Below are 13,948 nucleotides of genomic sequence, written 5' to 3'. Positions count from 1 at the left end.
CGTTGACCATGCGCTGAGAACGTGATTTTGGTTTGAATATATTGGATTATTTACAACAATGATTCTCAACCATTTATTGCTTCTACAATCACAGTTAATTTCATAATCGATAACTAATTCATCAATCAATAACTCAAGCAATTTTTACTAAGTTTGTAGCCCACCTTGAAATATTTCTACGACCCAGCAGGGTCCATGGCCCACTGGCTGAGGAATTGGTAATTTAGAAACCGAGTACTATACCTTGATAAAAGTTTTATTTAACTTAAATCCGAAGCATATTCAGAATAAATCCAAAGTAAAATACAGCGCAATTAATGGCTGCTAACTAAATGGTAAGAGTAAATATGCAGTTGATCGCCGACGATGGCATTATTTGAGCACCACTTTGGAGCACAGAACTATTGTTGTTATTTTTATACTTATGAGCAAATTATATTACAATACATATTATGACTTTCAACTTCTCATATGTGGTTTTTAGAATTGTAACGTTTACGAAATAGAAATGGATTTTAATTTTTTTCAATGACTGGAACCGAAAACTGAAAATCAGTATCTCAGCAACTCGTGACGGGTCACATGATTTGTGATTGACGGCAAAGCATATCCGGCACAAACATCAGTTCATTGCTAGCTTGCTTGTCTGTTGACTGTTTCGAACGGGAAATAATGAAGTAATGAGGCACATTTAGCGTGATTTAAACGAAATAAACTATGGAAAAGTGTATGGGATGTCTTGGGCTAGCCTTTGGTAGCAGAAGACGAAAAAATAGACTCCGTTACCGTGTGAATTATGGAAATAATCCCGGTGGAAGCTCGGGAATTGAATTTGACAATTTGATTTTAAATGATGACGATCAACAAATGAATTATGGGACTACTTGTCACTTTGTCAGTCAAGAAGAAAAAGAAATCATTGCGAAAAGGGAATATGATAAAATTTTGGAACAACAAAGAAAGATTGATGAACAGATCAGCAAGTGAGATTTTATTGGTTTTCATATATTGCAGTATTGAGTGTAATAACGTGTTGAAATGGACTTGGAAGATTTGAATATTTGGTCTTTTCTTTATAGGATAAAATTTTTATATGTATAGCTGTAGAGCGCTGTTGGCCAACTTGCTTTCGACCACGATCGACTAAAATCTTCAAAATAGCTTGCGATCGACTGATCGGAAGGTCACACACAAAAACGAATGAGTAGGGTGGTCTGCGGACGATTTCATTCAAACCGCTATAAAACAAAAACCAATATTTCTAACCCGTTAATTTTTTCACCGTAGGTGCATTGGCATTTATTCTACACGCTAAACCTCGAATTAACTTTATACGACCAGGGGTTAAAGCTATACAAACTACCGAAGTACGACACTCGGAAGACGTATTTGCGACCGAACGACCAGTGTGCGTCCACGGATTTCAAGCCTTGAACGTCGTTTCTGCTGCGTCGAGACTAGAGCATACGCAGCCATGCGTAAAAAATTGGGCTTCTAATTGCATTTCTGATTGTCATATATTCTAAGAACACGGTCATTCTGAACAAAACTCGTCAAATTATATCCAAAGCACCGCATCACTGCAATCAAACAGACAAAAACATGGTGGTCGCAAATTGCTCGACAAAGATATTATCGACGAATTGGAAATGCGCACCCCCCTATTCCCCTTCCTTTAAATGTAAAAACGCGAAAATTTAAAGATGGTTGAAAGAAACACAACTCTACCCTCTTGCCAAGTTTCACCTTTTTATCTCTTATATTTGTATGAATTTTCAAGTTTTTTTAATGGGACACTGGGTAGTTGGCGACATGAAAAAATGGTCCGTTGTTCTTCTTCGGTCGGGTTTTCGGTCGTAACTTTTTTGTATGTGGCCGCATTTTAGTGAAATTTCGCAGAGCTATGAGGGACAAGTGGACGATAACGCGTGAAAAATATCGTCGCGGTTTGTTTTTTCGGCATTAATTAGATCGATGAAGTTGATGGCCGCAAATAGGTTGTGACCACAAAGTGGGTAAGCCACCCTACCGGTACTGAATATGCAGATACCTACACACACGCATATATGAATTTCACTGCTGCCAATAGGCTCGGTTCTGTAAGGGCATTCCTAATGAAATTTCCACAAAAATTTGTATTTTTTTTAAGTTCTATTCAATTTAATTATGTAATTCTACCCAGGGTAGGTAAATATTTCATAAGATCTAAAGCCTGTCTAATTTTTAGTCGTAAGTGTTGAAACTTTCTAAAAATACTTTGCCAAGTATTTATGTATTATCTAAACAGCTGAAAACATATATTCTCAAATTATATATTATTATATATTAATAATTATAATATAATTATAATAATTATATATGACATATATTCTCGCATACTGCAGAAGTTATTGCCGGATTATTTCTCAGTCAAAACAAGATATTCGAACACGTTCATTCTTAAACCTTGGCAGCAGCCAAACTTGCATTTGTTACATAATAATATGCTCTATCGGGCTTTCTCAGACTCATACTGTAGCCTACTCTGTGTGTGTATATCGTATTTTGCGCATGTACGGTACTGTACTGTATTCTTCCTTCTTTTGAAACACACAACAGGCGCTGCATGAAACTGGTTCAAGGCCATTATTTGGGATATGTTATTTAATTCACCCAACATCAGGCGCGATCGACCACGCGAGACGTGACGATCGACGGGTTGGCCTCCTCTGCTGTAGAGAAACGCCTAACAAAGACTACTTGATCATAATTCTATAATTATGGTGAACCAACCTCTCGTCTAGTCCATGTATATAACTGGCTAACTAATCCGGTACCCGACATGGAATGGTAACCGGACGAGAGACTGTGGTTCGCCATATGATTAAGCCATCTTATTGACTCTTGTCTCGCCCAGGATAAGTATATAAAACCTATCCTATCTAATGAGCAAATATATTACTTGAATAGAACTACTGACTTTCCAAGAGCTGCATTTGAACCCAGTATGGCTGTGATATTGTCATTAGATATCATAATTATAGAGAAATCTTTATTTCAAATATTTTTTTAGATATATCTCTTAGAAAGATTGTCACTTGTCATTATGATTTACAAAATGACAAAAAAAAAATTCCAATTGCATATTAAAAAATAGAATAAGAATGAGTCCAGTTTATTCTGCTCTATTTCTGATTCATTTAAATATCAGTCAGGAGCATTGTCTGTTACTGCGAATATCAGTCAATCTATATCAGATTTTTATAGGATATGATTAGGATATGATGAGGTTTTTCATATTTTCCTGGGCGAGAGAAAAGGTGCTAATATGGCATATCACAGCCTCATGTACAATTACCAGTGCTCCCCAAGTATGTGAACCAAGATGGCAGACACCGGAACGTAATATGTGTACCAGGTTAGCGTTAAGCCATTATTTCAGGTACAAACACCACGGGAGTCACTTGACTAGTCCCCTAATTCGTAATAGAATTAATATAAAAAAAAATTGGAATAATATTATGGCCTAACCTGGTACACATGCATACTACGTTCCGGTTTCCACCATCTTGGTTCACATACTTCGGGGGTACCCAATTACCAGTCCGCGGCACGCCTGACTGTTTTTTGCGGCCCACCCCATAAAGTTGTAAGCAAAATTTTGATGATTTTACTATGTTCCATATCAATATATACGTTATGTATGTTTCGTGATTTTGGTGTGATAATTGCTGTCATCTATCTGCATTCAAATGCCGGTTCTTATTATTAAGTATGTGTCAAGTCTTGCACCCTGGTGGACATCGACGTCAGTTTTTTTTATTTCTCGCAGAACTGAGCGTTCTGTTCGGCGAACTCGAAAGATATTGTGCGATCATTGAGGTCGAACGCTGAGCGCAATTATTGGAATGAATTTGGAGCTTAAATTTGCAAATTAATTTCATTCTGATTGTTTTTACGTGTCTGCTTTGATCGTCTTTATTGCCAACGTAAAATGAAAAATCAACAATATCTTTGATACTGGTCCCGGGACTCGTCCTTTCATGTGTTTTTTTATCAAATGTTTGGGTTAAATTAGATTTCAGAAATGTTGTCACTGCGTATCCGTCAATAATTCTGATGAAATTGACATTGCTGCATATTGGTCACGAATCAGTATATGTAGGGTATTTGTCCAGAAATCTTCTAATATTACTTTATTAAATATTTGTTTTGGTGTCAAATATTACGAAACGGCCAACTTAAACTTGATATTTCCGCGACATTTGCCCACATTATGCTCATTTAAACATTGAGACAGTATCATAGGCATAGCTACTGAAAATGAATGAATAAAAACACCATATAAGGGCTATTCCAAGTGACACTACAGGACAATTCCAGAAATTTTGCATGTTATTAAATTCAATATATTTTTACATTTTCAGCTACATGTTTTGTTTCATTGTTCAATCAGTTGCTTTATTGAATATGTAAAAAATTGCACAAAAGTTACACCCAACCTTGCTTAGTAGATAAAAAAAATATAGTAAAATATAGCGTGACACTACAGGACGGCAAATCCACCATGCACTAACAGTACATTGTGTTGTGCTGTAAATTTTTGTGATGGTACAGTAGGAGCCCATAATAATTTCTGGTGCAGTAGCTGAACTACCCCTCTATGTGTTGCTCAAGTTACTTAATGTAACACTGTAAATCCATGCCAATAATGTGCATATTGTATGTGATACTACAGGACGAGACACTACAGGACATTTTTCCACTTCGGAATAGCGGCATCTATCATCTCTTAAAATTCTGGTAATAAATCGTTAAATGGGTGAAGAAATGTCCTACAGCACTGCAAACATTTAAACTTTACTAACTTAAATCCAGTGTGTCAATTCCATATGAAATAACTGTACCACACAATCAAACACTTTGTGTCAGGAATCATCACAAAATATGTCAATTATACCAAAATTTCTACATTTCAGGCCATTTTTTATAAACCATCAAAAACCTGGGTGAAATTTTAAATTGTTCGATGAAATGAATGCAGTCCAATAAAATTCCAATGTCTTTTGATATCAAAAATAAAAAAAAATTACTTTCACTACACTTTTAAAAAAATTGATGGAATTCAACTTTTGCTTGGAATGGCCCATAATGCAAATATAACACTCAATTTCGCGTGATTTGTGTGTTCTCGTGTGGTCAGCAAAGAACCACAAGTGTCATGTCCACGCCCAGTGTTACCAGATATTCGAATTAGCTAGTAAACTGCTATTCTAATATTTGACTTGATATTCGAATAATTTGCCAGCCCTGCTCAGTAACCAGAAAGCAATTATTAAATTGATTGATTTGATGTTAATTAACTTGCCTTTTATGTATGATGTAAATTACCTACACCGAAATCAGGGCTAAGCTGGTAATAATGATTGGTACGTTGATGATGAACGTTTGCGGCCCGCAACGAATTCCGTAACTTGAAAGTGGCCCGCGAGACGAAAAAGGTTGGGCAGGCCTGATGTACAGTATGGTAATATATAGGTAATATATATTACCAGAATCATCTCGGATTTGTAAACTGTTAGGTTTTGGCATGAATGGTTACGTGCATTATTTGCAAGCATATTTCAGTATTTAGGAGAACATCGATGTGACATTATCTAACACATTTTCTAATTTAGACAAACCTTTGAGGAGGAAGAGCGACTTCGTATTGAAGAGGAAAGATTTCGAGAAGCTCAACTGGAAGCATCGAAAGCCGTTAGTGCTGCGTTAAAAGTTCAGCAATATAGCAAGACTGGTGTGAGCCCAAAAAACCAACCTGATCCTAGTTTATATTCAATTGGTGACTCAGATGAAAGCGACGATGACTTTGAATTATTTTTAGAGAGCGTAAAAGTTCGCTCTGACGCTTTCCGTAGCGATAAAACTGCGTATTGTGATAGTATCGAACCTGGGATTGATAACAATAATAAATCTGAAATAAAGGTCGTGTCATCTCAACCGCGAAAATTGACCCCAGGAAGTCCACTTTCAGGAAGTTTTGATGATCCGGAAAGGCCGCGTGAAATTGATGGTATTGCGGACGGAATGTCGAGCGATGGATCATTCACGTACGATAATGATGACAATTCTGCAGAGTTAGGACTCGATAATCCTGAAATGGAATGGGATAAGTTTGTCGATGGATTAGAAAGCAAAAAAGTTTCAAATCAAGACACTGTTGAACATGAGGTAGCTGAGGTTTCATGAGGATTTTGATTTAAAATCGAAACCTAAAAGTTGACTGAGTGATCCTAATATCATATTTCAGAACCTAAATCAACTTTAAAAATCTTTTGCTCATTTTTTTTTAAATTCACATATTCAGAATTACTATTTTACTTTTTAAATTTGTCATTTTTGCAGTAAAATCATGAAATATGTCAAATTTTATATTAAAAATTAGATATACAGGGTGTCCATAAAGTTCTTTGTGATTTTAAAAAATTTCAAGACTTTGTGGACACCCTATATGTCATAATTTGGCTGAAAATTTTTCTATCAAAAGAATTCAAAATGAAATCAAATTTAGAATCCTGACATCAACTTCCCAAGTGCCTTTCGTGATGTGCAATAGCTCTTAAAGTTCAGTCATTAACCTTTGGTTAAGGAAATTCACATTTCTCCTATGAGAAATGAAAGTCGATAAGACGACTTTATCATGTGGCAACTTATGGCAACTTATTCGTTTAGCAGTCCATGTCGGGTATGCGGGTAGTTTATTGATAGTTAACTGCCCCATATGCATTGACAATAGTGGCTGAGGAAGCCATAATTGACAGGTGGAAGGTGATTACATGTGATTGCGAGGTGTTCAGTAGTGCTTAAAAACAGGGGTGCACAACACAGGGCACAGTGTCTAATATGTTGTTTCATAAGCTCAAACATGGCACACTATTGGTTTGGTAAAAAGCAATTCCTCAATTCTATAATAAATCCAAATACCGGTATCGTGAACCACCCTATGATGGCAAGGAGTCCAGCAATCCTCTCGCACATAACTATCCCTGCATGGAATTTGAATCTGCGAAACCACGATGGATAATCAGAGGTTCGGAGGCTAGCATATTTTAAACGCTTAGCACGATGTGCAACACCCCCGAGCTGAGCTTTATCAAAAGGACTGACATGGCATGCGACAAGATTTTTAAGAAACTTTGGCATGTCAGCTCATTTGAGTTGTGTATCTCTGTTCTAGTACATACCGGTGATCATCCTCATGATTGTAAGCATGATATTATCTTTATACCCTAATGGTTAAAATTCGATAGCCTATATCCTGGGTAAAGCTGAATTGTATATAACGGTAGAATTTATAATATAAAAAAACTGCAGTAATACATCCATATATGCATTCAATTTTATTATCATCTTCTAAAATCGATAATTCATTGTTCATTTAGTATAAAGATATATTTTCTATTTTAATATCATATCTGTCCCGTTCTTTTTTGTGATATTGGAAATTACTTTTTTCATGAGTACAGAAGTTTTTTATATTATAAATTCCTCATAAGACCACCCGATTAATGTATATTGATATCGTGGTTCCACATATTTTCTGGCGCTACAGAAGTGTGTGTAACAATATGGAGGTAACTAATTTTGTTCTCCTACTTTACATTAAGTTGTGTAAAGGGACTGAAACTTATAGGCTGGGATATATTCACTTGGCTAACACAGACAGTCCCCGAACTCATAATATAACTAAAATAAGAAAAATCGAAATAAATTATGCCCTTAAGCTAACCTGGTGCAGTGGTACACACACAACGGGAGTACCCATTTTCTTTGATTATTTTTCGTTTAATGAAATGCCCATCCCACATTGACTGTTATTTGTTTCAATATTCAATACTTGATGTCGGTTTTGTACATTCCTTTGCTCATAACATGAGATATCGTGTCTTACAAACAAAGACATGTTTCTTGCTGTTGTGACTCATAACATGGTCTCTCTGTTAGTCATGGAAATTCCCTTTTTATAAATAAGATTTCTATCAAAGCATGAAACTCAATTGTATATAATTTGAAATATATCAATTAAGATTGCGTATTTTCATGTTTATGCTGAGAGAAGTATTAATCGTATGGTAAATCCTACTATGTCAATAGCTCAAAAGGCAATTTTTGAAATTTGTTGTAGATTTTTTTCAATATTAGGAATAGCTATGCCTGATATAACCAATTGGAATATATTTTAACATTTCTTTCATCTTGGATATCCCTGCAAGATAAACGCGTATTTACCAATTCTTTTTTAAAAAAACTGTGAGGCCGTAGCATAAACAGACACACAAATGCTTAAAATGGCAATTATTAGAATGTCAATATTGCACATTATTATTCCTAAGTTGAAATGAGCTATGCTCAATAAAACCTATTTCGAATGTATTTGAATTTTTAATTCACTTTGGATATTCTTCTGAATGCCTGCTAGATAAAGCATCGCTTGTTTTTTATTAAATTCAAAATGACAATGTTCTATTCATAAATACATTAATGTAACGCTCCATTTCTTATGTAACCCTATTCATAAGTAGGAACCGTTAATTTAATTTGTGTATATTTCATTTCCTGCGATTGATTGAATGCTTTGAGGGCTTTTGCTTTGAAAGAATTATCGTATTACCACGAATACCGCTTCTTATGTTTACTTTAACCCAGTGGTTCGCAACTTTTTTTTTAAATACCTGTTTTTGCCTATTTTTCGACTCTTTATTTGGTACTCCAGAAGTATGTGTACCAATATGGAGGTAACTAATTTTGTTTTCTACTTTACATCAAGTTGTGTGAAGGGTCTGAAACCAATGGGCTGGCAGCTATTCACTTGGCTAACACAGACAGTCCCCAAACTCGTAATAGAACCAAAATGAAGTAAATCGTAATAAAATCATGACCCAACCCTAACCTGGTGGCTGGTACACACACTCTGGGAGTATTTTATGTCATTTTGAAATACTATTAAGAAATGCAGTAAAATCGAAACAAAGCAAGTTCATTCCAATACATTTAGCAGACACACAACTTCATTGCTTAATGCTATTATGTGGTTCCCGTACATTTGAACCCACGTACATTTGAACCCACGACAATTGCACCTGCATACTATTGCACCTATGGAAATTTTTTTTGTTTTGCGGATTGTTGAACCCATACTAACTCTAACCCATGTGTTTTATCACCCGCATATATAGATTGAACCCGTGGATATACACATGGGTTCAAATGTACGTGGGTTCAAATGTACGGTCACCCTATTATGTATATATTTGCAGTACGCTTTCTAAAGAAGCATTCAATATATTGTAGAAGTTTTGTCCTGTTGTAACATTTTCACTTTTTTTAATAATTCATTACCAAGTGCTCTATGCTAAATATAATACTTGCTTGCCTTCAATTTTCAATTTTTCTTTTAAATCGAATGTGTTCCTTGGAGAGAGAAAAGCCTGTTATTGGATCAAGATTGACCTTGCTGGTGACTAGTCGAACAATCCTATCCCACAATAAATGTTTAAGTGAAATTTTACAAGTGGTGTTGAAGTTACACCCTGTTAAAGGTGATCAACGATAAATTTCTTTTACTTCTTAGCACAGCAGTTTCCAACCTTGGGCCAGAGAGCAGTTGGAGGGGGGGGGGGCAATGTTAGCTGCAAAACTGGATTTACTATTGCATTTACAAGAAAATTTCTCGTTCCTCCCAGTTTCATTGCTCGACAAGGTTAATTCACCTTGTTGAGCATGAACTGTTCGAACCTAATGGGATTCGGAGTCTACCAATAAAAATACCACTATGTTATTATGGTATATTATACCACAAATATTACTGTAATGACTAACGGGGTGCCATGAGCCATAAAAGGTTGGGAAAATTGTTTTAACACATCACCTTGGTGTGAACACAATATCTAATAAATTAAAATTTGATTGACAAGGTTTGAACCTGGGCTTTTAACTTGCAATACCATTATAATTAGATCTAGCTTTCAACTGAGGTGCTCCCTTTTCAAAATTAATTTCTAGGACTGGAACAAAAGAATTGTAGTTTGGCCCGACTATTGTGTAATCTTTCCCCAAATTTGAAGTCCCTTGGAAACACCCTTACCCATGTTCCAAAACTGGCTCAGGCCTGGTCCAATGCTTTATTATTAAATGCAATAAGATTGTTCAGTGAATGCTTTTTAGCTTCTATTTTGTATGTAAATACTATCGATTAATCACCTTTTTGATATTTCATAAATAAATCTATTCGCTGATAAAGCTGTTGGGTGTATCTGGTGCACAGAATAAAATTTTCCATACTTATTTTAGGGGAAAGAGAGATTTATTATTTGTCAGTCAGAAAAAACATAAATACAATGTAATAAATTTAAAGCAGTAGGAATAACGTTTATTCGGTATGGACTGGAGGAAGCGATAGGACCATGCGGTCGTCGGAGTCAGCTCCCACCGTGTTCTCACCAATTGGAATAATGTCACAGTAAAAATAGGATTTACATATTTATCTCGGGGGAGAGGGAAGCCGATAAGACGGTTTAACCATATGGCGAACCACGGCCTCTCGTCCGGTTACCATTCCATGTCGGGTATGGAGTTAGTAAGTTACATGTTTTCGAAAGCATGGACTTGATGGTGGAGGAAGCCGTAACCGACCAGCGGTTACGTGAACCACCCTACGACGGGGAGGACTCCAGCAATCCTCTCGCACATAATCATCCCCGCATGGGATTCGAACCTGCCAATCCACGCAGAGTAATCAGACAGAGGTGCGGCGGCGAGCGTATTCCTAACGCTTAGCACGATGAACCGCAGCGCTTAAATAGTTATTATAATAAAGCGGTTGTAATGAATGAGAAATTGAGTACCTCGATACGAGGTTTTGTTCAACTGAAATCTAAAGCACACTTAGAATGAATCTAAAGTAAAATATAACACAAATAAATGTTAATGAAGAAGAAAAGAAAATGCGTAGCGAATTGCTGATGCTAACAGTAAGCGGCCCAATAATTAAATGAATAAAAGCGCACGAATTAACACACTACAGTACAGCGATAATTGATGTCTAAATTAAAACGCTCCAGCAATTATCGCTGGACTGTAGCTGTATAAACAAATAGGTATATTGAGTTACATTTACCAGTTATTAGAGCGTTTATAAATTCTAGAATTCTGCATCTTGGAAAAAAACGAATCTCGAGCGAGAACGAGTTCACGATGTAGCCTGTTCATAAATGAAAGATTGATATTCGCGACTAGCGTACACAAGTTGACAATATTTGCGGGAGCGGGAAGTAAGTCCAACAATTGAATTTGCAAATGATTGCCTTGATATTATCCGCGCAATGTTATCATAGACGGGATAGCATGATGTTCCTTCTGCTTGACACTTTGCTTCAACGATCTTGTGCACAGAATGCAATTTCTCAGACTTATTTCAGGAAGCAAGAGAGTCGATAGGTCCAAGAATTCAATTCGCGCATGATTGTTTCGAGATTACCCGTGCAGTGTAGTCGTTGGCGGGATAGCAATATAGCATGTGGGTTCAGTCTGCTTAGCACCTTTCGCCATCATTGAGCCAGAATCCTGGTTTCGACAACCTCTGTCCTGCCTGATCAGTGGGTGTCGTATCTTAGATAAGATACAATTGTATTCCGATCTTTCGTCTACACTCCACAACACAAAACACGAACAAAAAAAAATTTGATAAAAAAAAAACAGAGAAGGGCGACGCAAAGATCGGGAAAATGGGACGAACCTAAAGAAAGGTTTATAACAAGTGCTGTAACCAGCGCTTGCGCCTATTCACCCACTGGTATGCTGAATTTACGATCCTACGCGACGAATGAAAAATGCTGATCGCATTAGTGCCACTGCAGTCAATGGCTTAACTGGGTGTCAATGTACCACGGGCTGTCCACGGTCATCATAATTGCAAGTGATGAAAAGACAGTCTTTAGGACGGCTAAAGCATAATATGGCGAAGCCGACATAAGTCCGTAACGGGTATTGGCATAGTTTGTCAGATTTTGGTTTCAGATGCATGAATTTAATGCAAACTAACCTCATCGGCGACGCGTCTAGCAATCCTCTCGTATTTTAGTCAGGGATGTTTAACCTCTGTGAGCCGAACCCCCGTGCTATTCTGCAAGTTTCCGTCGAACCCCAGACGTACTGAACGGTTGAAATTAGTAGCCAAACCCTAATTTATAAGGCGGAAGCTAATTTCTTGCAAGGCTATAGGAAATGAACATTACAATGAAAACTTAGATATCAACAACCATGTGGAAGTAGCTACTGTTTTGTCACAATAGTGTCGGTGGCAGGGAGAGCAGATGTTGTTTTTTTGTTGTATAAGTTATGCGGGTGTAAAAGCAAAAAACTGCTAAAAAAATAGCAACTTCGAAAGATGATAATATGTTTCATAAACATTGGGAGTTCAAGTAATTTGTTCTCGAAATTCAAACTGCATTGCAAGGCGGATAAAAGCGTTTGTCAATTCTTTTATTTTACAGCAATAGAGATATGATATGACTCGGCGTCATAACAAGGTTGTCCTGAATGAATCATTATAATCTTGGGCAAAGTTCTGCAATGAAGTATTCCTTGTCGCACATTTATCACCTAGTGAAATTCGAACACGCTCTGATTTTGCATTTATCCATGTACAATTACTGCCTATTTTTGATTAAACGTAAAACTGAGTCACTAAGATATTTGGAAGCCATATTATAGTTATATATCATAGATAAGTACACACACCCAAGCATACGACATCTGTGGAGATTTGAGTTTTTGATGGAATACTGGAATATAAGGCGTAACAACGACCGGTCCTAAAACATATATCTGCGGAAGCTATTCACACAAAAACGCTATTGATTAGTTGTTGAACGTGTAATTTTTAATATTCGAGATGACCTATAGGTAGGCTTACCATACGTCCCGCTTTAGGCGGGAAAGTCCCGCTTTTTAGCGTCTTGTCCCACCGTTCCGACAAGTCAGCTAAAAGTCCCGCTTTTGCGTTCAGCCATCTAGCATAATAAACGAACATGTTCTCGTTACTGTTGTTGCTGTGTAGCGCAACGCTGGCGCACTTACGAGAGATGAATGATGTATTTTGTTTGTTTCGTTGTTTCCCGCCTACATTGTTAGCGAACGTATCACATGTAAAATCAATTCTAATTGGTCCTGTTAGGACGTTCACGTGAATGTAACATTGAACAACGTTTTTTTAAAGGTGTTATCTACAGAAAAACATGCTTGGGCAAATAAGTAAATTCTCAATGCTTGATAACGGCAGACTATTTCATTATTCTTTATTCCTTTTGCTGTACATAACAAAATCTAAATTCGAATAATTTGTATCGTTAGCGTCTATTCCTTCCTATTTTTCGAATTAGACAGAGAATATGCGCATAAACTCTCGATGACAATATGGTCAATGAAGACAGCCGGGATGGCTTAAATGTAGCCTATGTAGTAGTAAAATCGGAAAAGGCGTCCCGCTTTGAAGTCAAAAAATATGGCAACCCTACCTATAGGTATTTTTGCATAATTAGTAGGCAAGATGATAAAAAAGTCTCATAATATGCAACTGTTTCAGACGGCATTCCTCGAACCCCTGGAACAGCTCCACCGAACTCCAGGGGTTCGATCGAACCCAGATTAAGAACCACTGTTCTCGCCGCCGTATGATGGTTCACGTAACCCCTAGTCCAGTGGTTCTTAAAATTTTCGAGCCGCGCCCCCCTTTGAAAAATTTTACGAACTTCGCGCCCCCCCCCCCCCTTCCTTTTTGCTTTGAAAAAATGCTTTTTTGGTGGGCAGGTCGCTATGTATTAAAATGCTCAGATTGTTTAGACATAAAACGCTTCGTAGTACAACTTCGCCATTCACTGTCGTATGTATAAAACCAAGTAATGCTTGGTCA

At 36.9% G+C, this 13,948-nt stretch overlaps 1 protein-coding gene across 1 annotated transcript; it reads left to right on the top strand.

Moving 5' to 3' along the window:
* The first annotated feature begins 512 nt into the window (after window positions 1–512).
* On the top strand, window positions 513–10,278 carry LOC120326284 (uncharacterized). Its single transcript, XM_039392547.2, has 2 exons — window positions 513–983; window positions 5,658–10,278. Exons 1-2 carry the CDS (start codon window positions 718–720, stop codon window positions 6,226–6,228), a joined length of 837 nt encoding a protein of 278 aa, XP_039248481.2. The 5' UTR covers window positions 513–717; the 3' UTR covers window positions 6,229–10,278.
* Window positions 10,279–13,948: the final 3,670 nt, after the last annotated feature.

This window comes from Styela clava, chromosome 4 (genome assembly GCF_964204865.1).
Source record: "Styela clava chromosome 4, kaStyClav1.hap1.2, whole genome shotgun sequence".
NCBI lineage: Eukaryota > Metazoa > Chordata > Ascidiacea > Stolidobranchia > Styelidae > Styela > Styela clava.
The sequence above is the reverse complement of the archived record's forward strand: the minus strand, read 5'-3'. Positions and strand labels throughout refer to the sequence as shown.

Bases quoted from the DNA above. Each gene is read 5' to 3' on its own strand.
- LOC120326284 (XM_039392547.2), top strand. From the start codon at position 718: ATGGAAAAGTGTATGGGATGTCTTGGGCTAGCCTTTGGTAGCAGAAGA. The intron at 984-5,657 runs GTGAGATTTTAT...TTTCTAATTTAG, and splicing joins ATTGATGAACAGATCAGCAA to ACAAACCTTTGAGGAGGAAG.